The 27,162-nt window shown below is 40.1% G+C and overlaps 2 protein-coding genes across 4 annotated transcripts in view; one reads left to right on the top strand and one right to left on the bottom strand.

The window, feature by feature from the left end:
* Positions 1-10,663, top strand: part of LOC120421355 (uncharacterized) — a 48,535-nt gene extending 37,872 nt beyond the window's left edge. Inside the window, exons 3-5 of one of the 2 annotated variants that reach the window (XM_039584541.2) lie at positions 7,271-7,505; positions 9,769-9,876; positions 9,961-10,663. In XM_039584541.2, the coding sequence (XP_039440475.1) occupies positions 7,271-7,505; positions 9,769-9,876; positions 9,961-10,558 (941 nt within the window). In that variant the 3' untranslated portion in view covers positions 10,559-10,663. The remainder of the gene's footprint in view (positions 1-7,270; positions 7,506-9,768; positions 9,877-9,960) is intronic. The other variant, XM_039584543.2, reaches the window with a different exon arrangement.
* LOC120429313 (uncharacterized) overlaps positions 1-27,162 on the bottom strand; it is a 227,278-nt gene that overhangs the window by 167,060 nt on the left and 33,056 nt on the right. For both annotated transcript variants that reach the window (XM_052707573.1, XM_052707574.1), the window contains exons 2-4: positions 21,160-21,439; positions 10,986-11,105; positions 10,683-10,809 (exon numbers count right to left, since the gene is read on the bottom strand). In XM_052707573.1, the coding sequence (XP_052563533.1) occupies positions 10,683-10,809; positions 10,986-11,105; positions 21,160-21,390 (478 nt within the window). In that variant the 5' untranslated portion in view covers positions 21,391-21,439. The remainder of the gene's footprint in view (positions 1-10,682; positions 10,810-10,985; positions 11,106-21,159; positions 21,440-27,162) is intronic.

The following is a 27,162-nucleotide window of genomic DNA, read 5'->3' as shown; positions in this document are numbered from 1 at the left end:
CGGGAATGTTGTCCACACCAAAGGACAAAGAAATTGTTAGTGCCACAATCAGATGATCTGACAAATGCAGACGGAATCCCTGACAGCACAATTATCCGCTGCTGGATTAAAATCGTAAATTTATATTTCGCTTAATTAAAAATAATGAAATCTTATCTTGACGCCCATTCATAGGACGAACCACTCACAGAAAGGAACACGGCCAGGCCAGAGCATTTTTTTAATGTGTACCCATCGGAAAAGTCACCGAAACACAAGACAGGGAGAAGCGATAGTAGATTTAGTAACTGGCGAACCGAACTGAACTCTACACTACACAGTCAAAAAAACATAAGGTTGAAATTAAATTCAACATACTTCGAAAAGTGGAATTTTATCATTGAACTTAAAAATATCTTCAAATTTTTGCTCACAGTCTATAAATTAAACATGTACTATTTTTCGTTGTGTAATGCAGTCCTCCATGAAAAGAAAGCAAAAATTTAAGAAGCTAATAACAACCCCAGCACCAGGGATCACCCCATGGCAGGTCATTAAGCGATGACCGAGGTGTTGTGACCAGGGAGGGTGGGTGAAAATGCGCGGGAAAAATTGAAACGTTGTTATCTCGGCGAGGGGCGCCGGATAGATTTATCTTTCTTCTGGCGAAAGTGACACTTTCTTTGCGAAGCAGAAGAAGCTCGGTTGAAGCCCCCGAATGGAGTGTAAATTTGCTTGACGGTAAAGTTCAGTTTGCACGCGGTAAATTGACTTTGCGAGAGATTGGGTGCGCGTCCGTCGAGAATTGGATGATGAATAATTGAGACCGTGGTACTGGAAGGTGATTTCTGTTTCGGGTGATAAAATAAATATTTTGTGATAATTGATCACATTGTATTTCAATTTAAGGACTTTTGGATTTTTTTTTATGATATTTCAACAAAACAAACAAAGAAAAAAAACATCATCAATGGTATTGAGTTGTACATGAATCTCACCTTACCAAACCTTTCCTACAAGTTGCTTACAACCTTCCGAAATTAAATTCTAAGAAAATCACAACTGTGCTGTGCTGAACATTCATATAATATTCGCAAGATGTATGATATCTAATTTCTTTGGCACATCGTGATACATGGGTGCCACATTTCTCTTAGCGCTGGCTGCCGCTGTCTGTTTGATGTGGTTGCCTACTTTGTATGATGAAAGCACTTCCTTCAATTTGTAAACCCAGCTCGAAGATTGGAAGCTGTGTGAGCTTTTCGCTCTGCTCTATACGCTCAATACTAGATAGAGTTTGGGTGGTACTATAGGGTGATGAATTATTACGTTGGCATGCGACTAGCAAGCATTTTGGATTACTTCTAGGGTAAAAATTGAAGCCATTCGATACCCTATGCAAACATTAGTGTGGTATTTTTTGAGATTTATTGCAAAAGAAAGGTATAGGAAACCCAACCTCGGAAAATATTGAACAAAGGGAAAAAAACCATGTTTTATGTTATTTAATGTAAAGCTTTGCCCAAGACACTAAAGTGATCAGAAACTCCGGTAAAAAAGATTGAAAATATGAAATCACACTCCAAATAATCAGAATAAAATTCAAGCATAAGCATTTTCATGACGTTTGTTTGTAATTTCTGGATAACGATAAAAGTTTGTGAGTATTTTTTCTATGGCCAAAGATGAAATTTTTCATCATTAGTTTGTCCATTCAATACAATTTAGAAAGCTATTTTCTACAAAAATGCTATCAAAATATTCGAATCCCGGTATCTTTCTAGAGAATTCTAATAAATTTGATGCCTTTTTAGTTTTTTTTCTCTTTTATTTGTTTATTTAGTTTTTTAAATATTTTATTCCTTCGACAAATTAATCTTTTTAATAATCCTACTTTTGCACTTAAAAAGAAATTGCGCAAAATAATCATGTTTGAAAAAAACATGGTAGATATTTTTCGGTTTACAAAAAATGCCATCTTCAAAGCTATATTTTTTAAGTGTCTTTTTGCTGGTTTAAGGGGTTACATACATGTAAATCGTCAAAAATGTCAGAGGTTGGTATGAGTACACATTCAAACTTTTTTTAAATCTGTTTTCAGGGCATTAAAATAAACATTTTCATCTTTTAAGAAAACAAATTTGAAGACATTCGGTTGTCTCATTGCCGAGATACAGCTATTTGAAGTTAGCAGTTTCAAAAAACGGGTGCCACGATATCTCAAAACTGCTTCGACCAAATCGGCTCAAAATTGTTGGCACAAACGCGTTAAACCAGTCTCGTGTGCATGACGAAGGCCGATTTTCAAAAAGTTTATTTAAAAAAAAGAAACGAAACGAAACGAAAAACGGGATATGTCTTGGGAGACTTCACCCAAAATTTCAGCCAATTTGGTCCGTCGCATATTGAGATATCGTGGCACCCGTAAATCAACTTGGTGTTCAGGATAAAATGCTCAGAAAGTTAGACAGTTCGGTTTGCGCATGGCAAAATTCTGAGCATAAATCGTTTCTAACTCAGTTAAATCATTAAATATCTTCAAGAAACTTTCAGAAGTGATTGAAAATCATCTTTTAAGTGGATTTAATAAATTTTCTGTAATATGAAATTATGTTATTTTCTACCCCTTAATCCCATTAAAAATTAAGGTGCAATGTGCCAGCTTTTGTTACGTAAAATAATACTAATATTTATTGCTTTAGTTCAAAACACTCACCGGAACAAGCCCCTGAATGCCCACCAGAAAGTCATTTTTGTTACATCCTAGTATGTAATCTACACCCACAGTTGAGCAACGCCAACTGAGAGAATAAAGCACATGATCTGGTAGTATGAAGGTATTGTGAACGGGCACAGATAATTAATCCCGAGAGTGACGAGAGCGTTATTCTCAGGAGTTCATTTTCAGAAAAAAAACATCAGCCAAAAAAAAAGTGTCAATGTTGAGACTCGAAACCAAGACCTTCGACATATCAAATCCACGCCTTTGCCGTATCGGTTACCACAGTTAAATGACAATGAGATGAACTGTTTCAATGAACAAGTGAACACCATTTTGTGGTGGTTCAACCGCGAGAGATTTATTTTTCCATTTGATAACACCGAACAACAAAATTTCTGCGCAAACTCAACTCGAGAGGAAGCATGAACTTTGGGGTCCCAAAGATCACGTGCATTTTGAATTTTTCAAAATTAGTTTATCGGGACCGAATGGTTTAGCTCCAAAGTTTGTATGAAGAATTAGTGCGGTTCGGTTCTCCTACATATTGCATGCAATTTTTGGGTTGTATGCAAGAGCGACGAACCGCCCTAATTCTCCATACAAACTTTGGAGAAAAACCATTCGGTCCAGACAAACTATTTTTGAAAAATTCAAAATGCACGTGATTCTGGGGACCCCAAAGTTCATGCTTCCCTTCGAGATAGATACCGACGCCTCTATGCTAACTAGATAAAAAACGTTACTTAATCCACCCTTAGGTGGTTGGTGCCTTCCTCACATTTAAAGGGTGCTATCCAAAATAGACACAAAATGGCGGTGTTTTTTCAGAGTTTTATCAATTTTGACTCATTATTCATACCACTAGATTGGGTAGTCAGATCTTCATATTGCAGGGCACTTATGTGGTTACAACTTATGATAGGGTAGTCAGATCTTCAATCCAATTCGTGCTCGTTGAAAAGGTCTTTTAATTACCTATCCAAAGATAGGTCGCATGAATATCATGAGATAAGATGAGATGATCATGAGATCCGGCCTCCAAAACGTGCATAAATAACCCTTAGGTGTTTATAAATTTTGATAGAGTTGTCAGATCTTCAATGTTTTGGACGCGTTGGAAAGGTCTTTTGATTACCTATGCAACGATAGGTCGCATGATAGATTCGGACAACGTTTTCATCAAAATATCTGAGATTCGGCCTCCAAAAAGTGCGTAAATAACACTTAAGTGCTTATAACTTTTGATAGGGTTTTCAGATCTTCAATATCTTGGACGCGTTGAAAAGGTCTTTTAAATACCTTTCTGAAAATGTATTTCATGACGGGTTTTATTACAAAAACCACCCTTTTTACGAACTTTTGTTAAAATCGTTTTTTTAGCATAACTTTTAAAGTACTTAACTAAACTCCATAATTTTTAATAGCGTCTTATGGGACCCCAGGACGGATCGAATGAGGCTAAAACGGACAAAATCGGTTTGGCTCGTCTTGAGATAATCGAGTGACAATTTTTTGATCAACATCCCACCACACACACAGACATTTGCTCAGAATTTGATGAGTCGATAGGTATACATGAAGGTGGGTCTAGGAGGTCTAATTGAGAAGTTCATTTTTCGAGTGATTTTATAGCCTTTCCTCAGTAAGGTGAAGAAGGCAAAACCAGCAAGCTTAGTACAAGAGAGCACAGAAGCATCGATACCGCGATCTACATATTAGGCAACCAACAAATCAAATTCAACTAATGTTGGTTCACTGACCTCAAATTTGACTTTAAATAATTTGATAAATACATCCAGACTCGATTATCCATTGTCCTGGAAAAATACCACTTCGGATAATCGTATCACGATTTTTTATTGTCTTTTTTAGTTTAGTAAAAAATATACTGAAAAAATAACGAAGTTGACTTTATAGCTCTCGGCCACCATTGCTAGTACCAACCACTAGTGTCTTCCTTTTTTATCTACAAGGACTTCGCCGCCCTGGGCTCCTAAGTGTATGAAAGTATGGCACGGAGCGACGGCGCCGAATACCCATATTTACACAAAGAATTTTAGAGCGCCTGCCGCGGGATTCGAACCAGCGACCTCTGGATTATGAGTCCAGTGCGCGGTCTGATTGATCCACACGGGCGGGACTACTGAAAAAATGCATTTGGTAATTTGGGTAAAGTCCTACACAAAACTTCGGATAATCTTACTTCTATTTATCAAAACTATGGATAATCGAGGCTTCGGATTTTCGAGTCTGAACTGTATAAGTAGAGGGTGACGAGCGGTAATTCCCGGGAAAAAAATCTCGGGAAATTGACCATTTTTAGACCTCTCGATTCCCGGGAAAGTCGGTCGAGACTCCCGGGAAATTTAAACTTGTAAATATCGAAGCAAAATTATATAAACTAATCAGAAAAAATTAAAAATTCAAAATTATTTAGAACATTGAGAATGATTATTCAGAAAGTGTTAATTTTAACTTGTCAAAAATTCCAATAACTATAATTGAGAGAACCAAAAAAAGGTGGACCCCAAAATTTACATTAAAAATTAAAAATTATTACCTCAAATATGAAATCAAATGTTTAAAAATTTTTTTTTTTTCTAATTATTTCTAAAAAAGGAAAAGCTTTTTCAAGTAAAGTTCAATTTCCATATCTTTTCTCGAGCATAGCAATCCTCATAATCTAGTTTTTTGTGAACATTTGGGTTTCCCTGATAACTGTAAATATATCACTCAGTACGAATTTAGATTCGTAAATATTTTAAACTAAAATTTTGAGTCTTTAAAAACTCAAGAAACGATTTTGTTTTTGCAGATTCAGAAAAAAAATCAAAATGTTTTATATAGTTCCTCAAAATAATGAGGCTGCTTAAATTAACGTTTCATAGAATTAGTATGAATTGGTTGTAAGGCTTCATCCATAAATTACGTCACGCTTAAATCAGCCAAAATTAACCCCCCCCCCTCCCCCTCTTTGTTAGGCTTTTCCTATACTTACAACACGCAATGTCACACTTGCTCACAACAAATTTATTACTTTTTCATTTAAAAATTTTGGCACTGTTGGCGTAGTTAAAAATACTCCCGGGTCCCGGGAATTCCCAGGAAATGGCCAGGTTCAACTCTCGATTTCGGGAAATTTAAAATCTCGAGGATTGTCACCCTCTATGTATAAGGAAACATTTTTTATAACTCGCTTATTCGAAATCTCTAAAGAAACTTTCTAATAATCAAATCTTCGGATACTCGGGGTTTTGGATAATCGAGTACTTACGGTATTATATATATTTTGTATCACAAGTATTTTTATTTACCTTACGGTTGCGGAGAAACAGCCTCTGGGAGAAAAAACAAACACGTTTTTGGGTTTTGTTTTTGTTTTTGTTTTTTTTTTTTTTTATTTTGATATTAAAAAACACGTTTAACTCTATATAAAAACCGGGATCGTTTTAACTTGTCCAAGATGATGCTCTACACCACCGAAGAAAGAATGGTCAAAGTTTGCTGCTAAGGCTGGTACAAATTTTAATTGAAGTTTTTGTCTCTTTTTCTTTTTTATTTCCCCCCCCCCCCCCCCTCCCCTCCCTCGAACCCAGCCAGAGCCGAGGGACAAATACTTTTAAAAATATTTGTACGGCCTAATATGCTCCTAAAAAATACAGCGTTCTCAAAACAAGTCTGAAACGAGTTGTTTAGCTAAAAAACCCAAAGAGAATTATACAAATGGTTATGCTAAAAAAAAACATTTGCGTTATTGCAACATAATGTAAAAAAGTAAATCTTTCCCAGTTCCTGAGGGGAACACCCGTGAAGAGTATCGGGGCCGGCATTTACAAAGCGGATTCAGTGGCAGTTTTTCACTCAACTAATGTCAACATGTTTAGGTTAATGTTAACATTCCATAGGTCGCCTCCCTAAGGTGTCGTGATAAGGTCCAGTTTGTGACGATACACTGCCTTCCCTTTACTAAGCAATCGAATCCAGAAGGGAAAAGATCACCAGTTGTGTTGGTCCGAGCCGGGATTTGAACCCCGATCTACCGCTTACGAGGCGGAAGCGTTACCACTAGGCTACGTGGCTCGGTCATAACATAATGGACAACTCCTAAAAAATTTATAGAATTATATGGACAAATTATTGATTGAATATTGCCTCTTTGGTCATAGAGGAAGTCGAAAGAAATAGAATGTACAAAGTTACAGCAAAACAAAAATGCAGAAATAATGTTGTTTTAAGTATCTGTATTTGTAATTTTCAATTAAGTTTATCTGGATTTTTTGTCAGTTTATTGAAAATTGCCATATTTTTATCACACTACTAGCCACCCACTAAGTGCCTTCCCCGCCTCCTTATTTGTTGTTTTCTAAGGAATGATAAAGTCATCTTTTATGTTGTGTTTTCCCATATCTATTTTTTCCTTCTTTTTGTTTCATGTGCTCCAACACTATCTCGTTTTCCCATCAGACAAGAAATCTCGATTTCGCAATGAATAATATTCTCTCTGTCTCTCTCCCAATGCTTCCCAATTGTTTGGCCACGACCACGACCGCGCGCCTTCCCCGCTGACAGGCCACTTTTTCCAGCCCCTGGTGCTGGTGCTCCTGGCGGTGGCCGTATCAATCAATGCGGAAGAGAAATGGTCCTGGTCGAAGCCGAATGGCGGTGGTGGAGGAGCAGCAGCAGATCGAAGCTCGCCGGATCGAGTGCGTAGTGACGTCATCGCGTTCCAGGATACGAAACGATTCGGCAGTGACGCCGCCAACGACAGGAAATTCAATCAGCAACAGGACGTTAGGTATGAAAGGTAAGGGGTGGGGTGAAGGGGAATGTGCGCGATAATGTTTACCTTGCTGATAGAAGGCAATTTTTGTTACTACAAACAATAACCATGTTGGCTGCGTAGAAATGGGGAATTCTAGGTAAAAAGAGACATGGTGAATTAAAGAGCATTGTAGTTTAAAAGATTTAAAAATTTGATTTTTAATAAGAAAATCAGCAAACAAAAAATAGATAAAAAAAATCGATCCCTTGTTTTATCATTATTATTTTATGTCAATTGATTCTCAAACGATACTTGATCTCATGATTTCACAAATAAAATTAATTTTGATATGATTGATTTTCTAATTATTTGTCTCTGTCACGGTTTTTTTTCTATGGTATCTGAAAAATGTTTTTATTTTGTAAAGAACCAAATACGGAATCTAGTATTAAATTTTGTTAATTATTTATCTTCATACAGTGAACTATCTCTGTATCTACTTTGTAAATGTCGGCCCCAATACTATGCAGTCAATTGTCTAACAAATAATTTATGAGATTTTTGAACTTTTAAAAATAAATCAAATTATTACAAAAAAATCATTTTAAAATTAAAGCCATAAAATCAATCAATAATGCATTTAACAGTGGACATCAACCAGAGCCTAAGTATCCAGATATTTGTAAGGCCGTTGCAAATATTTTTCAAAGTTTCTGTCGCCCCCCCTTCAAAATCGGCCCGAAAAATCAAGGGTCAAAAAATATATTTCTTCAAAAATCTTCAAAATTTTAATGAAAATATAGGTGTAATCGACTGAAAACAATTTAAAATTCATTTTCCTTTTGATTTGATTTGATTTGATAACCAACAGGGCCACAAGGATGACCTATGTAGCGGTTGCCTAGAATTACAGTGGCTCAGACTTAAAGGAAGCATCTTCAAAATACTGCCAAACAAAAATAATTTTTCTGGGTTTAAAATCATATTAAGCATGTTAAGGATCAAATGAAAATGTTTAGAATTTTAGTGAAATTTCGATGTACAGTACCGCGAAAAGTTTTTTTCCGGACAACATTTTTTTTTCGTTAATACTTAGATATTTTGGAAACTAATAATTGCAAAACATTTGGGCAGTTGTATTATGCTTTTTGAAAAACTTTTTGATATTTTAGAAAATACAAAAACTTTCGATAGAATTTTTGAATAATCCCCAATGCCACTGTCTTTGAAAGTGTAAATGCTTTCTTTTTTTAAATTTTACAATTTTTAAAATCAAATGAATTCAGGATTGGGTACGGTAGATAGAAATAAGAAGATAACAACTTCCCTGGTTTTTGTGCACACCGTAACCCTCCACTGAATTTTTTTCCCGTGTTCAGAAGGACATTTTTAGCAACTTTTGTTCTACAAAGAATATTACTTCTCTATTTTTTGTTTTTTCATTTGTTTCATTTTTAGTATTTTCAAGTGGAAATATGAACTTTTTGAGAGGATACGTATAAGTAAATCGTAAAATTGACAGAGGATTTTTTTTTAAGAAAAAAATCACTTATTCTAGTAATGCAACAGCCACAACCAAATTCAAAGGGTCAATCTTTTTTTGTTTTTGTCTGCTCAACAACTTTGTAGAACATTGTTGTACTTTAAAGGTAAAGATTTTTTTTGTTCTTAATGAAAAATGACCACTCTGGGTTGTTGCAGATTTGAAAAGTACATTAAATTTCCCATAAAATGACATGTCTCACGATTTTTGACAATTGAGTAACGAGATATGGCAGAGATTTCAAAACCATTTTGTGTATGCTATAAAAAAAAACTACACACAGCAAAAAATCCGATGTTAAAATCGCATGCAAAAGCATGCACATCACCTTCGTCAAAATAAACACTTAATATTACACACTGCATGTACATTTTTTGCAAACACAAAAAAAGTTGTAACTGACGGGATTTAAACCCAGCACCAACAGCAAGGACTGTCGCCTCAGCCCACTCGGCCATCAGACCGAAGAAAAGTTGTAAGGATAAACGCATATATGAGCTTGACATTTCGGTCAAGTAGGTTTCCCATACTGATGGGCTACATATTTCAGGGTGTAAAATCACATAAAATTGCATGAAATAATGCAATATTTATTTTACACCCAGGCCTTTTACACGCAGCTGGATTACTACTTTTTTGGCTGTGCACCAATGAAATAAAAAAACAATATTTTCACTGAGAATCGCTTGATGTCAATATGAGTTCCCCTCGCAAAGCGCATTGTCCTTCTTCTTCGACGCACTTATTTCCATCCACTTGCAGGTTAGCCCGTTACGAAGTCAAAGAATCTACGACGAAGCGGCCCACGCTTGGCCGCCCCCAGAATGATGAGTTTTCCGGTGAAGTCGGCAATCAACAGAGCGATTTCGGGTAAGATTACACAATGCTAGCAGTCGAGTTGGTGTTGGTGTTTGCGGAAGGATTTTTATTGTTGTTCAATTTTCCTCCGTCCAGATTCAATCAACGGTTTGGCGGACCCGGCGGCGGACAGTTTCCGCAGACTCCGTACGGCTTCAATCCTGGCTTTGGAGGTGGAAACGTTGGATTGGGAGGTGGAAACCCTTACTATGGAGGCGGTGGAAATCCATACTTTGGGGGTGGTGGATACCCGCCTCAAGGTGGCTTTGGGGGAGGTTATGGAGGTGCAGCCAATGGAATTCTGGTAGGTCCCCAGGGACCGACGGGCATCATTGGGCGTCCTTACGGGGGCCACAATGGAGGAGGTTACCCAGGGGGCTATCCAGGAGGATTTGGAGGTAATCACGGTGGCTTGGGAGGTAACCACGTTGGAGGATTTGGACGCCCAGGGGTTGGCGGTTATCCACCTTATCCCTCGGGAGGAATTGGAGGTTACCCGGGAGCTGGAATTGGAGGATACTTTGGAGGGCAAGGCCCGTACGGACCTTCGCAATTCGGACAATTTGGTGGAGCTGGGCCCATCGGTGGACCGGGAATCGGTGGTCCGTTCGGGGGAGGACCTTTCGGTCAGTTTGGCCCCCAGTTTGACCAGGCAAAGCAAGCCAACAAGAAAGTCGAGAAGAAATCCGTCTAAAATCGATTGTTGCCACGCCCACGCGCGTCTACCCTCTTGTGATATGATAATGTTTTGTTGAAAACGATATTTATTCGAAATAAAAAGCACCCACGTTGTTAACAATCCCCTTGACTTGACTTACCGATAGTCGTGATGACAATTATTGAGTAGAACAGCGCTCCGAAAAATGTCCACTGAATCTGGTCGACGTCCTCGATGCCATCCCAACCGTCCTTTTTCATCGCACTCAGAATCTCCTTCTCGAACGACTGTAACGCATCAATAGACAGAGAGTGAAAATGGAACCAGTTCAGTGGAATGATAATTAATATCCGCACACAGACAGACAGACCCGTCGGTAAGCCACTGACCAATCGGATTCTAATTAATTTCGAAAGCACTGGGACAAAAGTGGCCGTTCCGGGGTTTCTCTGTGTGACCTTACCTGAAGATGGATGACGGCGGCTTCGGTCCAGTTGTGCTGATGCAGCACCGGCTTGTCATTAGTCATCTTCCAAATTGCGTCCGTTAGGTTCACCCGGATGGAGCTGATGCCCCGCTTCACCTGAAGCGTCCGGAAGCAACAGGTGCAGGGTAGACAGAGGGGGGTCCGGAAAGGCCACAATGGAACGAGAGAGAAAGAAAGAAATACAACGCATTCGTCAGAAATTATCCAAATAAGTCTCCGAAGAGTTGTAGCGTTCAACTTTGAATTTTTGTCTGGGTGGCAGGACAATTGATTCTATGTTAAAGGCGTTCACAATTTGAAAAGAATGGTAGTAACTTCTAAATTCCATGTATTTACTTTAATTAATAAAAAAAATCAGCACAAAAACGTTGCGTGTTTTAATTACACACAAATTGGTACCCTAACATGTTTAGGTCATCGCTGGTTCGAAAAAAATGATGAAAATGGTCATTTTTGGGACCACCCTAGCACGGTATAGGTCAACCTAATGGCCAAACACAAAAATACGGGTATAATTAGTTTGGCCAAGGAACCCCACAAAAATTTTGAGCCGGAGAACTTTTGTTTTCCGATTGGGCCCTTTTCAAATGGAATTGCTGTATAAATAGTTTGTTCTCGATTTTTAAGTCTCCTAAAACATAAGAAACATAAAATTTAAAAATACGTATATTGGGAATTCAACATTCAATAATGGAATAAAATCAAATAAAAAATAGGAATTCGAAAAAGATCTTCGAATATCAAAGTAACTATGTTGTTTTACCAGCCTTCAACATTGTATGGAGCCTTGCAAAGGGCAAGTTGCATAAAAATGTTTACTGTTTTTTTAACTGATTGATCGCGCCAGAATGCATACATAATGCAATCTTATAATTTTATTTTATATAATTGTTTTGACATTAACAACAGCGTTCAAACAAACTTTAAATGAAAGTTGATGTTAGAATTCATCAAATAACACAGTTTTGACATTCATAATGTGAACTTATATCCAAATAATTGATAAAACAAGATGAGGTGTCCGGGTTTCGAAGCGTCCGGGAATTCGAATCATGACGTTAGTCTCATTTTTTTCAGCTAGAACTTCAATATTTTGCAAATTCTTGCTTAATAAAAATAAATGCTTTGAAAGCAGGGTGTTTATCAGAAAACTGCTATAAATGGTTTGAACTTATTAGATACAAAGCTGTGAAAAACAGTTTTCAAGATTTTCTTATACTTAAATATTATATGTACCAGATCTTATAATTTATAAAAGATACAAAACTGTTTTTTTTTGTATCGTAATGTTTATTCTAAAAAATGAATAATTAGACAATTTATTATTCTTTTTCATATTAAAATTGTCAAAAATACCAAAATTATGAGAGTTTGAAGATATAAAAACTATAAAAAAAATCCCATCGAAAACAAGGGGGGGGGGTCTGACAAAATATGACGTACTTTTTGAGGGGGGGGGGGGGGAATCAACATGTACATCAATAGTTTTGTGTTGAATACTTCTTTTTTTCTGACTAAATTTCAATGACTAAATAAAATCTGATCCCTAAAAATTAATGAAACTTGTTCCCAAAAGATCCAACTTCATTTTCAAAGCATTTATCAAATTTAAAATTTCCCCCATTCTTCCACGTGGAACAAAGTATGATTATTTGAATGCAAAAAGGCAGGAAGTGCACTTTTTGTCGTCATGGTTCCCCATGGGGCGCAAACTTTTTCGTCGAGTCACATTTTCCATTGGAATTTCGGGATAAATGTGGGTGGACCCGTCCCGACTGCCAACATCCGTCCCGTCGATTTGCCGTCGCCGCACGTGTTTTTGACCAAATACCTTTTAAAAGCGTTTCAATCGGACCGGAATGTCTGAATTTGTGACGATTGAGTTTTGAGGCATGGCCAGTTCTCTGGGATATTGACTATTGTATAATTAAAAAATTCCAAACCTGATTTAGTTTACATTTATTATTTTTTTGTTCCTAGTTTAATAAAAACGTGTTGAATAATTAGGCTTTTTCTTAAGCTATTATTCTCTAGAGAACTACTTGTGTATTAGATGCAAAGGGATCGATTGAAAGAAAAAGAAATCTAAAAAGCATCAGGAAAAAAACAGCACGAAAGCTTTTCTGCAATTGCATCACAATTCCATTTAGCTAGCCAAGCGTATCCTTAAATTGCGACTCGGTTTGTTGGCAGGAGTCTTTGGATGATGACGGCAACGGGGGTGGCTGACTTCCGAAAGTTTCTTTCTCGCTCGCTCGCTTTTTGTCACAAACGACTTTTTGGCGGTTTGGTTTGGCACATATACACACACACACACAAACCCAGAAGAAAAATCAGAAAATCGAACGAGTAGTGAGGAAAAACCAAACTCAAATATTGGACGAACAATCCCAGATTGAAAGCATCCCGGTTGGAGAATTGGATTTCCCGAAGAAGTTTTTCGCTTGTTGGTGGAAAACAATCGCAGCCTAAGTATGGGCCTCGAAAGAATATTAATTATTTCAAAACTTGACTTCTTTTCACGTACCGTGCAAATTGGTTTTGTGGGGAAGAAAATTTCTGTGCCCTCCTCGTCACCAATTGCCATCAATATTCAGGATGAAGAACGACGAAACTCATCGTCTTCCGGCAATAAGAGCTCTCGGATTTGGTTGATTGGGAAAAAAAGAAGAACTCAAATTTCAGCCGTATTCATTACACAATTAAATTAACCTCGAATAAGTGAGGGGGAGCTTATTCAAAAATCCCCCGACGCAATTACAAAACTTCATACTTTGGCTTACGGTTTTACCGTAGGAGGGTGGGGTCAAAATCAGCAGCGAGCAATAGATCGGCACCACGTGGCACTTGGCATGGCCACGCGAACAGTGCCCGCATAAAGTTCATTGTCAAAGTGGCTTTCCATCCCTCCCTCGCTCTCGGGCCACGTTCGTTAGAGAAGCTTTTCGCATTCAAATTAGTTTAAAGTAACGTAAAAATTATTGAAGCAAGTTCGGAGAATTTTAGCGCTAATTCCGTTACGCTTAATTGGGAACAGCGTGGGGGCGAGATGTGAGTTTAATTTCAACGATGGTGATAGAGTCATCAGCAAGTTGTGCAAAGTAGCTCGAGCTGTGCAGTCTCATTTTTGAGAAAACGTGTTGTGTTTGATGATTTATTTATTTTTGGTTTTGAAAAACCTGCAAAATATTATATTTAAAAAACAGGATTACCAAAAAATTCAATTTGTTGTAAAAATAGTAACTAAAAATAGTATTTTTTTTTCCAAGTTAGCCAAACTGCGAAACAATTAAAGAATAGCTCCTTGACCACATCCAATTCTTTGGGTGTTTCACGTTTATTTTTGAACTTTCATGGAAACTTTCGGCATTTCCAATTTTGATTGTTGAAACAACAGATCATATTACTAGAGGAAAAAATATGTTCATGAATTGATTAAAATTTGGAATTCATTACTAGTAGCAAAGCTATTCTAATGAATAATGCATTTTGTAATAGCTTTAAGTGTAAACATTTTGGAAATTTTAAAAGTCTTTTGTTTGCAAACATTTGTTTCCAAAAATATCACCCCTAATAACGGTAAATATGAGTATTTGCGCAGGAAAATGCATTTTAAATTGTACTCAACTGAATTGAGATCTTTTTCCATTAAAATTGTGAAGTTTTCGAAAACATTTGTTTTTACCTTACTCATTTTACTGGTTCCGTCAGTGACCATATTTTCGATCTAAATGTCATAAGAAAGGAGATTCAAAAAAAAAATATCAAGGAAATTATAAGATGAGACTTACTTACTTACTTACTTTTACTGATCGTACAACCTCCGGGTCATGAGCTGTCTCCAGATGCGCTGCCACTGAACTCGGTCTTGGGCTGCTACTCTCCAATTCCCACTCGGAACTCCCACATTTCTCAGATCTTCCTCCACTTGGTCTAACCACCTCGCACGTTGCGCCCCCCTCCGCCGCGTTCCAACCGGCTCCGAATTAAACACCAACTTCACCGGATTGATAGTCTGGTTCGGTTGGCGCGCATCCAGCGCGTCCGGCATTCTTGCGACGTGTCCGGCCCACCGGATTCGGCCAGCCTTGGCGACCTTCCGAATACTTGGCTTGCCGTAGAGTTGCGCCAGCTCGTGGTTCATCCTTCTCCTCCATACAGTGTTCTCACGCACGCCGCCAAAGATCGTCCTAAGCACTCGCCGTTCGAAAACTTCAAGCGCTTGCAGGTCCTCCTCGAGCATCGTCCACGTCTCGTGCCCGTAGAGAACGACTGGTCTTATCAGCGTTTCGTACATGGTGCACTTTGTACGCCGGGAAAGATGACCAGACCGTAGGGTCTTGTGGAGTCCATAGTAGGCACGACTACCGGTGATGATGCGCCTCCGAATTTCTCTGCTGCAGTTCTTGTCCGACGTAACCAACGATCCGAGGTACACAAACTCCTCCACAACCTCGAACTCGTCGCCGTCGATCGTCACGCTCGGTACTATGCGAGTCCTAAGGGACTCGGTTCCTCCTGCCAGCAGATACTTCGTCTTCGCAACATTCACCTTCAATCCAACCTTATCCGCTTCCCGCTTCAATTCGGTGTACCGCCTGGCCACATCCTCGAACGTTCTGCCGACAATGTCCATGTCGTCGGCATAGCAGATGAACTGGCTGGACCGGTTGATGATCGTTCCCCGCATGTTGAAGCCCGCCCGCCTCATAACACCTTGAAGCCCAATGTTGCAACAGAGGCCGGAGATACCGTCGCCTTGTCGCAGTCCCTTGCGCGATTCGATCGGGTCGGACATCGCTCCCGAAATCTTCACGCTGCACCGTGCCCCGTCCATCGTCGATTTCACCAGTCTGATCAGCTTCCCGGGAAAGCCGTTCTCGTACATGATCTTCCATAGCTCATCGCGATCGACCGAGTCGTACGCGGCTTTGAAATCGATGAACAGGTGGTGCGTCGGGATCTGGTACTCGCGACACTTTTGAAGGATTTGGCGTAGCAAAAAGATTTGGTCCGTCGTCGATTTCCCCTCCACGAAACCGGCTTGGTACGTCCCAACGAAATCCTTTGCTCGCTCCGACAGACGACAGAAGATGATCTGAGACAGCACTTTGTAGGCCGTGTTGAGAATAGTGATGGCTCGATAGTTCTCACATTCCAACTTGTCCCCCTTCTTGTAGATCGGGCATATTACTCCCTCTTTCCACTCCTCCGGTAGCTGTTCTGTGTCCCAGACCTTGACTATCAGCCGGTGTAGACAGGCCGCCAGCTTGTCCGGGCCCATCTTGATGAGTTCAGCACCGATACCATCCTTACCCGCTGCTTTGTTGTTCTTCAGCTTCTTGATGGCATCCTTAACTTCCCTCATCGTGGGTGCTGGCTCGTCCTCGCCGTCCACCATTCCGCTGACGTCGTTTTCCCCGTCGCCCTGGTACTCCGCCTCTGGGCCGTTCAGGTGCTCGTCGAAGTGCTGCTTCCACCTTTCGATCACCTCACGCTCGTCCGTCAAGATGCCTCCGTCCTTATCCCGGCACATTTCGGCTCGCGGCATGAAGCCAGTCCGGGATTGGCTGAGTTTCTTGTATAACTTACGCGTTTCGTTGGAGCGATACAGCTGTTCCATGTCCTGGCACTCCAACTCTTCCAGGCGGCGCTTCTTGTCCCGAAAGAGATGGGTTTGCTGTCTTCGCAACTGTTTGTACGACTCCTTGTTCCCACGGGTGTTGTGCAGCAGCCACCTGTCCCGCGCTGCTTTCTTCTCGTCCCAAATCGCTTGACATTCCTCGTCGAACCAGCCGTTCCGTCGAACTCGGTCCACGTACCCGATGGCGCTCGATGCCGCTGCGTTGATGGCTGCTTCCATGTGGCTCCAGCAGGCCTCCAGAGGGGCTTCGGCGAGCTCGCCCTCGTCAGGCAACGCAGCTTCGAGTTCCCGCGCGTACTGGGTAGCGACCTCAGGATCCTTGAGCCGCTCCAGGTTATACCGCTGCGGGCGACGGTACCGGATCTTGTTGACCTCGGACAGGCGTTGGTGCAGCTTAGCCACCACCAGGTAGTGGTCCGAGTCGATGTCCGCGCCACGGTAGGTTCTGACGTCGATTATGTCCGAGAAGTGGCGACCATCAATGAGAACATGGTCGATTTGCGTCTCCGTGTTGTTTGGTGATCTCCAGGTGTACTTGTATAGGGGGGTGTACTGGAAGAAGGTACTACGTATGGCCATGTTTCGGGAGGTAGCGAAATCGATGAGACGTAGGCCGTTCTCGTTCGTCTGCTGGTGAGCGCTGAACCTCCCAATAACCGGTCTGAACTCCTCCTCCTGGCCAACTTGAGCGTTCAAGTCGCCGATGACAATCTTGACATCGTGTTTTGGACACTTCCTGTACTCGCGGTCAAGAAGCTCGTAGAAAGCGTCCTTGTCATCGGCGTCGCTTCCCATGTGCGGGCTGTGCACGTTTATGATGCTCAGGTTGAAGAATCGGCCCTTGATTCTCAACCGGCACATTCTGTCGTTGACTGGCCACCAACCAATCACGCGCTTCGCCATGTCGCCCAGCACGATAAAAGCTGTCCCCAGCTCGTGTGTATCGCCGCCGCTCCAATACATAGTATACCCACCGAGTTCTCGGTGGTCCTTCCCCGTCCAGCACACCTCCTGCAGCGCCACGACTTCGAGACCGCGGACCCGCAATTCGTTGTGAAGAATGCGGTCGCTCCCATCGAAGTTGAGAGACCTGCAGTTCCACGTCCCGAGTTTCCAATCCCTGGATCCCCGAAAATCGGGTCGGCGATTGGATCGGCTCGCATCTGGAGCTCTCTGCACTTGGTTTTTACGGCGGGTGCGTGTAGCCATCACCAACCCCCTGTCTCGCCGGAGGACCGTCGTACCAGGACTGTTTAGAGTCCCACCCTGGCACTGAGACTGTTAATCAGCCGCCCCTAACCTGGGGAACGGGTGGCGTAGGCACGATGTGGTTACTCAAAACTGCACTGAATTCTCTTTTTTCAATTTTCGCAAAACACTTTTGCCGATTTCTTTTTTTCACAATTTTTTCCACTCCGACCCACAGTGCACTTCTATTCCACACTTCCTTGTGGTACAATACACGTCTCGTAGACGACGACGATGACGGCCACTTTCACTGTTGTAGTGCAAACGAACGCAAGACGACGACGACGATGAGCTGCACTGGCCACGCGGGGAGCACTTTTGTTCTTTGTTTTGGTCCGCGAGATCGACCAACAATTTCACAATTTTTTCGCGATATCGTGATCGGCGGGATTGGACTTCGCCGGCAACCGGTCCAACACGGATTCCGGAGTGTTTCGTCGGAACTTCTCGCCGCGCTGTACCGGAAAACCGCGGTTTTCACAATAAATTACGCGGATCGATCGGAACACAGTACCGCACCGGCACGCACGCACACTGTGTGTGTGTGTGTGTGTGTGTGTGTGTGTGCAACCAACCAAACGGGACCACGCGGCCACTTCTTACAAATTGAGTTGTTTCCATGTATTTTTAGATCTAAATTATATACATGCAAATAACTCGCATAGGCATTTGGAAGGTGTTAGCTCTGCCGAGCTTCGGTGACCCATTTCTACGCTGGCTAGCCGAGCGCGAGGTACTTCAGCTTTATCGACAAGCCCCGCCCTGAAGAACGTTTGCACCAATCGGGTTCAAACGTTATTTAGAACTTCCGAACCCTTGTCAAATGGACAAGGACCCAGCGCGTATATAGTTGGTAGTAACAGTATTCCTTATTCCAGTCATATCTCACAAAGCCGTGATGGCGTAGTGGTTAGCATTTTTGCTTACCAATCCAAAGGACGGGGGATCGAACCCCACCTCGAGCAACTTTGATTTTTCGTTCTTATTCAGTATTTCAAGTATTTCTAAGTCTTAAACTTTCTTATTGGAAGCAGATGGGCATCGAACCCAGGACCATTCGCTTACAAAGCGAACACCGTAACCAGTCAGCCACGGCCGCTCCTGCACCGGCACGCACGCACACTAACTCAAAATCGAGACGAGACGATACTCTTCAATTTTGTTAAAATTATGTCTTTGGACCAATTCAAATTTTTTCGAGTTTTTTTTTCCCTTTTTTTGATTTGAATAGCACAATAAGGCAAAAAATCCTTTTGTGCATCGCATATAACTTTCTCAATTTATCACAAAACTATGAACTTATCGCATGATTTAAAAGCTCAAACATTCAACTATGTTTGGCTGATAAGGGTATTTTATTAGATGAACTCTTCGAATCATGCCAAACATAAAAAATAATAATAATTGCATTTTCAAAATATTAGGGGTTTCTTGATTCCCCATTTGAAGAAATCTCAAGCAATATGTTTCTTTTTCATCAAATTTCACATAATACCAGGTTAACAAAATATAACATGTTTAAAATGAAAAATATTTAAAAACTTATTTTAAAACTTGGATTCTCTCCATCTGGTCTTCGTTGATTATGAAAAAGCGTTTGACCGTCTCGACCACGAAAACCTGTGGGAAGCCCTTGGGCGCAAGGGGGTCCCAGAGAGGATCATCAACCTCATCAAGGCACAGTACGAGGCTTTCGTTTGCCGTGTTGTGCATAACGGAGTCTTGTCGGACCCAATCCGGGTGGTAGCTGGGGTGAGGCAAGGATGCATCCTGTCGCCGTTACTGTTCCTCATCGTCATCGATGAGGTGTTAGCTGGAGCGTTGGACCGTGTGCAAAACCGTGGGCTGCTTTGGCAGCCGATTAGGATGGAGCATCTCAACGACCTCGACTTTACGGATGACATTGTGCTGTTCTCGCAGAGAGGAAACGACATGCAGAACAAGCTGGACGACCTAGCTGCATGCTCCTCGGCGGCGGGTCTGAAAGTCAATGTCTCCAAGACCAAGTCGATGGCAGTGAACACGGAACGCGCTCAAGGCTTCACGGTAGCTGGTGAAAACGTTGAGAAGGTCGACACTTTCCAGTACCTTGGTAGCCAGATTGCGCCTGATGGTGGTACCAAGCTCTACATATCCACGCGGATCAAGAAGGCCAGAGGTGCTTTCGCGGGTCTGCGCACCTTGTGGCGATCAAACCAAGTCAGCTTGCGCACAAAACTACGGATCTTCAGCTCGAACGTCAAGTCGGTGTTGCTCTACGGGAGTGAAACCTGGTGCGTATCGAGCCAGAACACGTCGAAGCTACAAGTCTTTGTGAACCGCTGCCTACGCAATATCCTTCGCGCCTGGTGGCCCCGAAACTGGGTATCGAATGCGGAGTTGCATCGGCGGTGTCAGCAGAGGCCCATTCACGTTGAGATCCGAGAGCGCAAGTGGAGATGGATCGGCCACACGCTACGGAAGGATGCGCATGAGATCTGCCGAGAAGCGCTGGACTGGAACCCTCAAGGACAACGCGGTCGGGGCAGACCAAGAGGCTCATGGCGGAGAAGCCTCCACCAAGAAATCAGTGCTGTTGACGGGACGTTAAGCTGGCGCCAAGTGAAGGCGAAAGCAGAGAATCGTCAACAGTGGAAATCCTTCAACGCGGCCCTATGCTCCACTGGGGAGCAGGACGCATAAGTAAGTAAAGTAACTTTTTTTAACAAAATATTAGAAAAATGGTTCAAGCAGCAGTAAGTCATCTTCAAATATGTTGAAAGAATCCATGTACGGAAACTAAACAAAACAATTTTAATTTTAATAATTTTAAAAATGAAGAGATCAAGTTTCCCAGAGCGATTTGTGGCGGCAAATAGTGTCCAGTGCATTTGTGGAAATACAGAGTCGTCTCCCTGGGTCCTGCCTCGGTGGAGTCGCTGGTAGGCAGTTAGACTCACAATCGAAAAGTCGTCAGTTTGAATCCCGGGGTGGATGGTAGCTTAGGTGTAAAAAGAGGTTTGCAATTGCCTCAACAATCACTTCGGACGCCTAGTTTCGAGTTGAAATCGCAATCGAGAACGCAAAGGCAATGCTGTAGAGCGTTTAAGTTCTCTGATACACCTACTTGTTGCATTTCAAGAACAAGCCATCGTCAATCTTTCATAGATCTTGTACCTAGTGCCACAAAAGATCGCATCAAAAAACTAGTTAGCTAAAGCTAATCAGCGATGCATTAAACTTCCGGCACACGTCCACCTGCCCTTCTTCTATACCTACATTTCGCTCATTTTCAGCCTCGAGATGCTCGAACGTGACGGCGCCCAGGAAGCAGTACGCAACGACCATCGCCACCAGCGTCACGTGGGAGAAAATGCACGTGAACACCTTCCACATGCAGCACACGAAGGACATGCACTTGCTGCGCTGCTTCTTCTCGTTCTCGTACGGCAGCGGAAGTTGGGCCGACATCGGCAGCCCCTGGGGTGGTCCGGCGCGCCGCGTTGACATTGTTGGGCCGCGGGTGGATTGGGTTACGCAAGACGGACGGGAAATTGACCTGCGGGAGAGAGGGATAGAAGGTAAGGCCGGATTTAGAAGTGAAGTAATTTGTTTCCTGTCAACATTGGATCATCTTGTTATAAAGCTATTGGAGGCAGAAATTTCAATAGATATGGAAAAAGAATCTCTTTTACCAGAGTGTTTTTTTATGATCATGTGTAACAAGTGTCTTAACCTAGTATGAATGAAAGGTCTCGATTTTGTTTGAGAAGCTTGAGCAAAAAAATTGCTTTCAGGATGTTATACGGAGTGCATAGAAACAAAATTTGATTGTTTTAAAAGCAAATATATTGTTGAAAATAACAGAATTTGAAAGAAACAAAAGTTAAAGCTAAGATTGAATTCAGATTTTTTCAAATACTTCCTAGTTAAAGATCAACCACATTCAATAAGCTGACCATTAAAGCTTTAAGATAAAACATTTTAATTGAAAACTCAAAACATTCTTGGTGTACACACATCACAAGCCTCAAATTTATAAATAAATATCGATTCAACACTTGAGCTTAATTCTTCCACTTCCTTCTCAGCTCCGGATACTTGTGCCAGCCTCATCCAATCAATGAAACTGCAACCGGATCCTCTGTGATGATATAACAACCGAAAAAAACAACAACTCCCCTTTCAACGCTCCTTCCAGAAAGGGATGCTTGAAGTTGACTGGGTCCACACTCGATATAAATAGCATGAATGGCACAAGGCTCGAGGGGGTAGCTTGTGAATCGTTCAAGTGCGCTGTACATGTGTGATGACGATGCCGACGGTGGGTGTGATATCACCCACAAAACGATCGGTTCTCTCCCTCGAGTGATATCTTTTCCTTGCCCCCAAAAAACAAAAGCGAGTAGGTATTTGAATTTCAAACACACTCTTCATCTTCATCCGCACCACTTTCTCAAGTCCTCTCGTTGCTAATGGCTTCTGAAAATTGATACCCTACCACACACACACACACACAGCCCACACCTAACCAGATGAGCTCCCAATTTCCACAAGAACCGATTGAAAATGTGACTGTGTGTGGCTCTTTAGAAAATTCCAACAGTCCTCTGTCGCCAGGTTGTGATGTCAAAGTTAACCGAAATTGTTTCTTTAAATTAAGCCTCGAAAAGTCAATAGAAAGTTCTCAGATTGGATGCAACCAGACGAAAATGTAATGAACAGAAGGAGCACTCGAATGCCTTCAATACTGGGCTGTGGCTATTTAAATTTGTAAAATATTCAAGTAAATGCTTCTGTTCAAGAGTGGTGAACCATTGGCATCTTCCTCACAATAGAATAACTTACAACTTCTCTTTTGGTTTCGTTCATGTCACTGAAAGTGACTTACAGTTCAGATTGATTTTTTTACAAATATATGGAAAATTGAAATCAGTATCATTTCAGCAAAGTTTTATCATTTATAAACAACTTATAACTGACGGCTTCATTGTAAACGGTGAATCAGTTTTTGTAAGAGTTGTTGTTCAACAAGCTAGCTTTTTTGAAAATTTTGTTTTATGTTTTACCTTTTAACATTAAAAATATGATGGATGGTTTAATATTTCATTGATTGAGGGTAAATTGTGTAGAACTTAAAAAAATCTTAATTGGGTACTAAAGCCCTATGTAAATTTTTATGTACAACGGTAAAAAACACGATTAAAACCCATTTCTGATCCCTTTTTTTTCATTTTAATGCAATAAAAATATTGACAAGACAACATTTTTTCGATGGATCAACTATGGTCCCCTTGGAACGAGCTGTCAAGAAGGACCGCGAGGTTAATTTTTCAAAATTGATTTAAAAATCCATTTTAAACTCTTTGTGGTCGTACAAAGGGTCATTGTACTCAGAAAAATAAGCTTTATCGCTGTAAACAATAATATCAGCAATTTAAGCTTCATTTAAGGACCCAATTGGTCATTCTAATCTTGTCCACCAAAATACATAAAAAAAGAATAAAAGGAGTTTTAAAGGTTGAAACATTCAAGTTTTTGTGATATTAAGTTACTATTTTTTTTAGTGTAGCTTTTTTTCCTGAATATTCTTAATCATAATCTACAACTTTTTTATTATTTTTTTTTTTTGATTCACAACTTTCCAAAGACACCAAATAGTTCCCTCTCTAAAAATACAGATTTTCGAATCTTTTCATAGCATGGAAAGCCTTCAAATTTGTATGGAGACTTGAATTAAGAAACTAATGATGCAAAATGGCTTATTTGGACATAAGGCCAAAGATTCATACAAATGAAAAAGTACATTGGATGTTTTTTTTTTTGCGAATTTCTAGAGAACTGCTTTTCTATTAAGTTTTTTGCATTTTATTTAAAAAAAATCATTTAAATTGAGGTTTAGTAAATAAAAAAATATTGTAAAAACATATGAAACGGTTTTATTCATAAAAATAATTTGATAGTTTAATAAAAATAATAAGTAATGTCATCAGTAAAGATCACGACGCAAAAGTTCCAACAGAAATCTTCTCAAAATCTAGAAGTTAATGAAAAAAATAAATATTGATTCTATAACTTTTAAAAGTTTATTTTTTGACACTAATTTCTCTGTTTTAGTAGAAATTTGTCAAAATGAGTCGTTCCAGTTGGTTTTCCGTTTCAAACTATTTTTTTAATGAGAAAATTCATAAGAATTGGTGTTTACCTAAAAAGTTTTATGTCATCATAATTATGAAAATAAACTAAATTTTAAACCTATCAAACCGCAAAATAATTTACACCTTTTTAATTAGTAAATAACAAACAAGCCATCAAAAAGATATCGAAAATCTTTTAACGTAGGATTGATCTTAGATAGTTTACCAATATTTTCTTACATATGACTTTAATGAACTCTACCTTCAATGCTAATCATTTGAAAATTGATCTTAACCCTTAGAAGGGGTGACATTGGGTTGAATGAAACTAAAATGATTCTCAATTACATAGATAATGTTCATCCAACAGTGTTACTTGTTCGATGGAATCGATTTTCGAAATCTACACAGAAAAAAAGCGTGAATTTAATCGACACGGAAAAGATGAATCACATGTGAACTCAGTTGACGTAAACTTGAGATTCGACTTAAACGTTTTTACGTTCATGTTTTTACGAATAATTTGTTGGAAATTTACATGAAATTGCATTTAAATTTAAATGTTTAATGACGAACAAAAGTAATACATCATAAATAATGTAACCTTCGGAAATATTTTTTTAGTGTATAGGTACATTAAACAGAATGAAGTTTCATAGAAAAGAATCTAAGAATTTTCAAAATCCGTAAAATATCATTTTGAATCCACTTTCGGAAATGTTAAAAAAATGCTCTACTAAATGATAGTGTAACTTTACCTCTTTTGTACCACAATTTGTAGGAAAAAGTGAAATTACACATAAAATGATAGCAAACCAAAAACAACACTATTGAAAAGGATTTCTCCTCTTTATTTTGTCGTCCATGTGTATTGTGTATGAACAAAAAACATTTGAATTTTTCAGCACTGAAATAAGTAAATGGTAGCAAAAACAGAGATTTTCAAAATTTATTGCAAAAAAAAAGAAGATTTTTTATTTGAAAATTCATAACTTATAGCAGAAATTTCAAGAAAACTTATTAATGTTCGATTTCCAAACAATTTGCTGCAATCCCTGTGCGCTGTTAAAATTTTCGCACAAGAAGTCAACACTTGCTTTTGCTCATGCGAAAAACTTCCCAACAAGACATAACTGTTCAAAATGTTCCCAAGATGTTCCCAACCCCCACCCAACCACAATCTTCCTGCCTCCTGTACTAGTCAATTACGTCCCAAACTGGACTCTCTGCTGCAGTCCGAGCCAAGCCAGTCAGGACGTTCAGCCTCGTCCGTCATCCCTAACTTTCCCATGTGAGGACTTGTGTGTGCCTTGTTGTGGGCTGGGCCCAATTTCGATGTCCCAGGAAGCATGTTGTTTTCGAAGCAAACAACATTTTTGTAGTTGGTTGGGAGAGAGAGCATGTAAAATTGATCACATTCCCGAGCTTTGGCAGGATAGTTTGAGGCTTTGCTGTTCGGGTCGTCGGTCGTTGCCGGAAGGGCAAAAGTCACTCATGTGGATTAGAGCCGGGTGTTTATAGTTTGTATCCGATAATTGTATAATGTATTTATACGAGAGAGCGCTCAGCCGGTAACATAATCAGGCCTAATTGATGCAAAAACAGCAGATACCATCGAATAAATACCGGTAAATCAATACGGAGTTTAATTAAATCTAAATCACCTCCCACCCGTGGCCGGAGCAGCAGGAACGAATCTGGGAAGGCTGTTGGCTTCAAACAAAACACAATACAGTGAATTAGAGCGTAAGTGTTGAGCAAATAGAATGTGCCTAAATTAAGAGCATTCGAAATTTATGTTGACTTTTTGCACTCGTCAGCATAACGAATGTGTGTATGCATCATTCATGTAGATTAAATTTTGGTTGGTTGCCCAAATTTAAATAAATTTAAATAATTCCGTTAAGCTTTCTACACCCACTTGTATCATGAAACCTCTTTGAAGCAAAACTAATTATGTGGTTTAGATCTCAATTTTTTGTAGCTAACATTTCAACAATTGTTTTGTTGTTGAAGTACTTGAACACTTAAAATCTCAAACTAAACAGTTACATTTGAGTAATTCTCGCTGAAAGTGGACCACTATTTACACAAGGTGCTCAAAAATCAAATGCAATGTACTTTTCCAATAGCCCCCACCAAGTTATGAACGAAACCATGTTTGGTTGGTTGAATTTTTCCTCACCTCGGCGCCACGAAGCTAAAACATTTTTTTCAATTGGTAATTTTTTGACTTAGGCGCGCCTACAAAATTGCTAATAACTTTGCAAAACTTCAACGAACCCTTGATGTTTAGTGGTGTTTTGGAAAGGAAATGAGCAGAGCTTTCGAATGCACTTGTCAGAAAAATACCGTTCCATACATTTTTTAGCCACAAAACACCAATGTATTTTTAAAAGTCATTTTTGAAGGCCGACGCCCCGCTTTATCGAAAAACTGACAAATCCATTCGAAAGCTGAGACGATTTCACATAAAGGACCAATAAATCTAAGGTGTATGTTCCTCCTATCTTTTTTAATCTAATTTTGATTCTGCGAGCACAGCGCTCCGTTCGCATTTCGGGCACCCAAAATGTTGCAATTTGCTTGCCCCATTTCAAGGTTTTGTCAAAAAATAAAGGTGCTCACTTTTTAAATGATAGTTTATTGTCCAAGGATCAAAATGCATGTTTTTGGGTTCTTCCAGACAATTTAATGTCGAAAAATTGTTTTTTTTTTACTTTTTTTTGGAAAATGCTCACTTACAATTGGGTGGACTTTTTTTCAGTAGAACTAATGAATGTAGCATGTAGGAAATTCTCTACGAACATTTTTCTTTAAAAGAAAACGTAATTTCGATACTCGAGTGCCAAGATATTTTAGATTTAGTGAGAAAAAAAGTGCCAATTTTTCAAATTTCTCGGAATCAACAAGAACGGCCTATTATTTACATGCGGCATATGTTTTGGAGGCCAGAGTATGGTTGCTTATAGTTATTTTGGTCGCTGAATTCGGATCTGGAATCAAATTTCAGATTAACAGTGAACCGTGATATTTTAGCCACGCTCAAATATTATTTGCGTGTATTCCCCATAGCCACTTAGGGATCGGCAGCCGAAGCCGCTAACCACCGCGCCACGAGGCCTCTTAAAACAATCAGAAGTTG

The sequence above is a fragment of the Culex pipiens genome, chromosome 2 (assembly GCF_016801865.2).
Source record: "Culex pipiens pallens isolate TS chromosome 2, TS_CPP_V2, whole genome shotgun sequence".
In the NCBI taxonomy this organism is placed as follows: domain Eukaryota; kingdom Metazoa; phylum Arthropoda; class Insecta; order Diptera; family Culicidae; genus Culex; species Culex pipiens.
The sequence above is the reverse complement of the archived record's forward strand: the minus strand, read 5'-3'. Positions and strand labels throughout refer to the sequence as shown.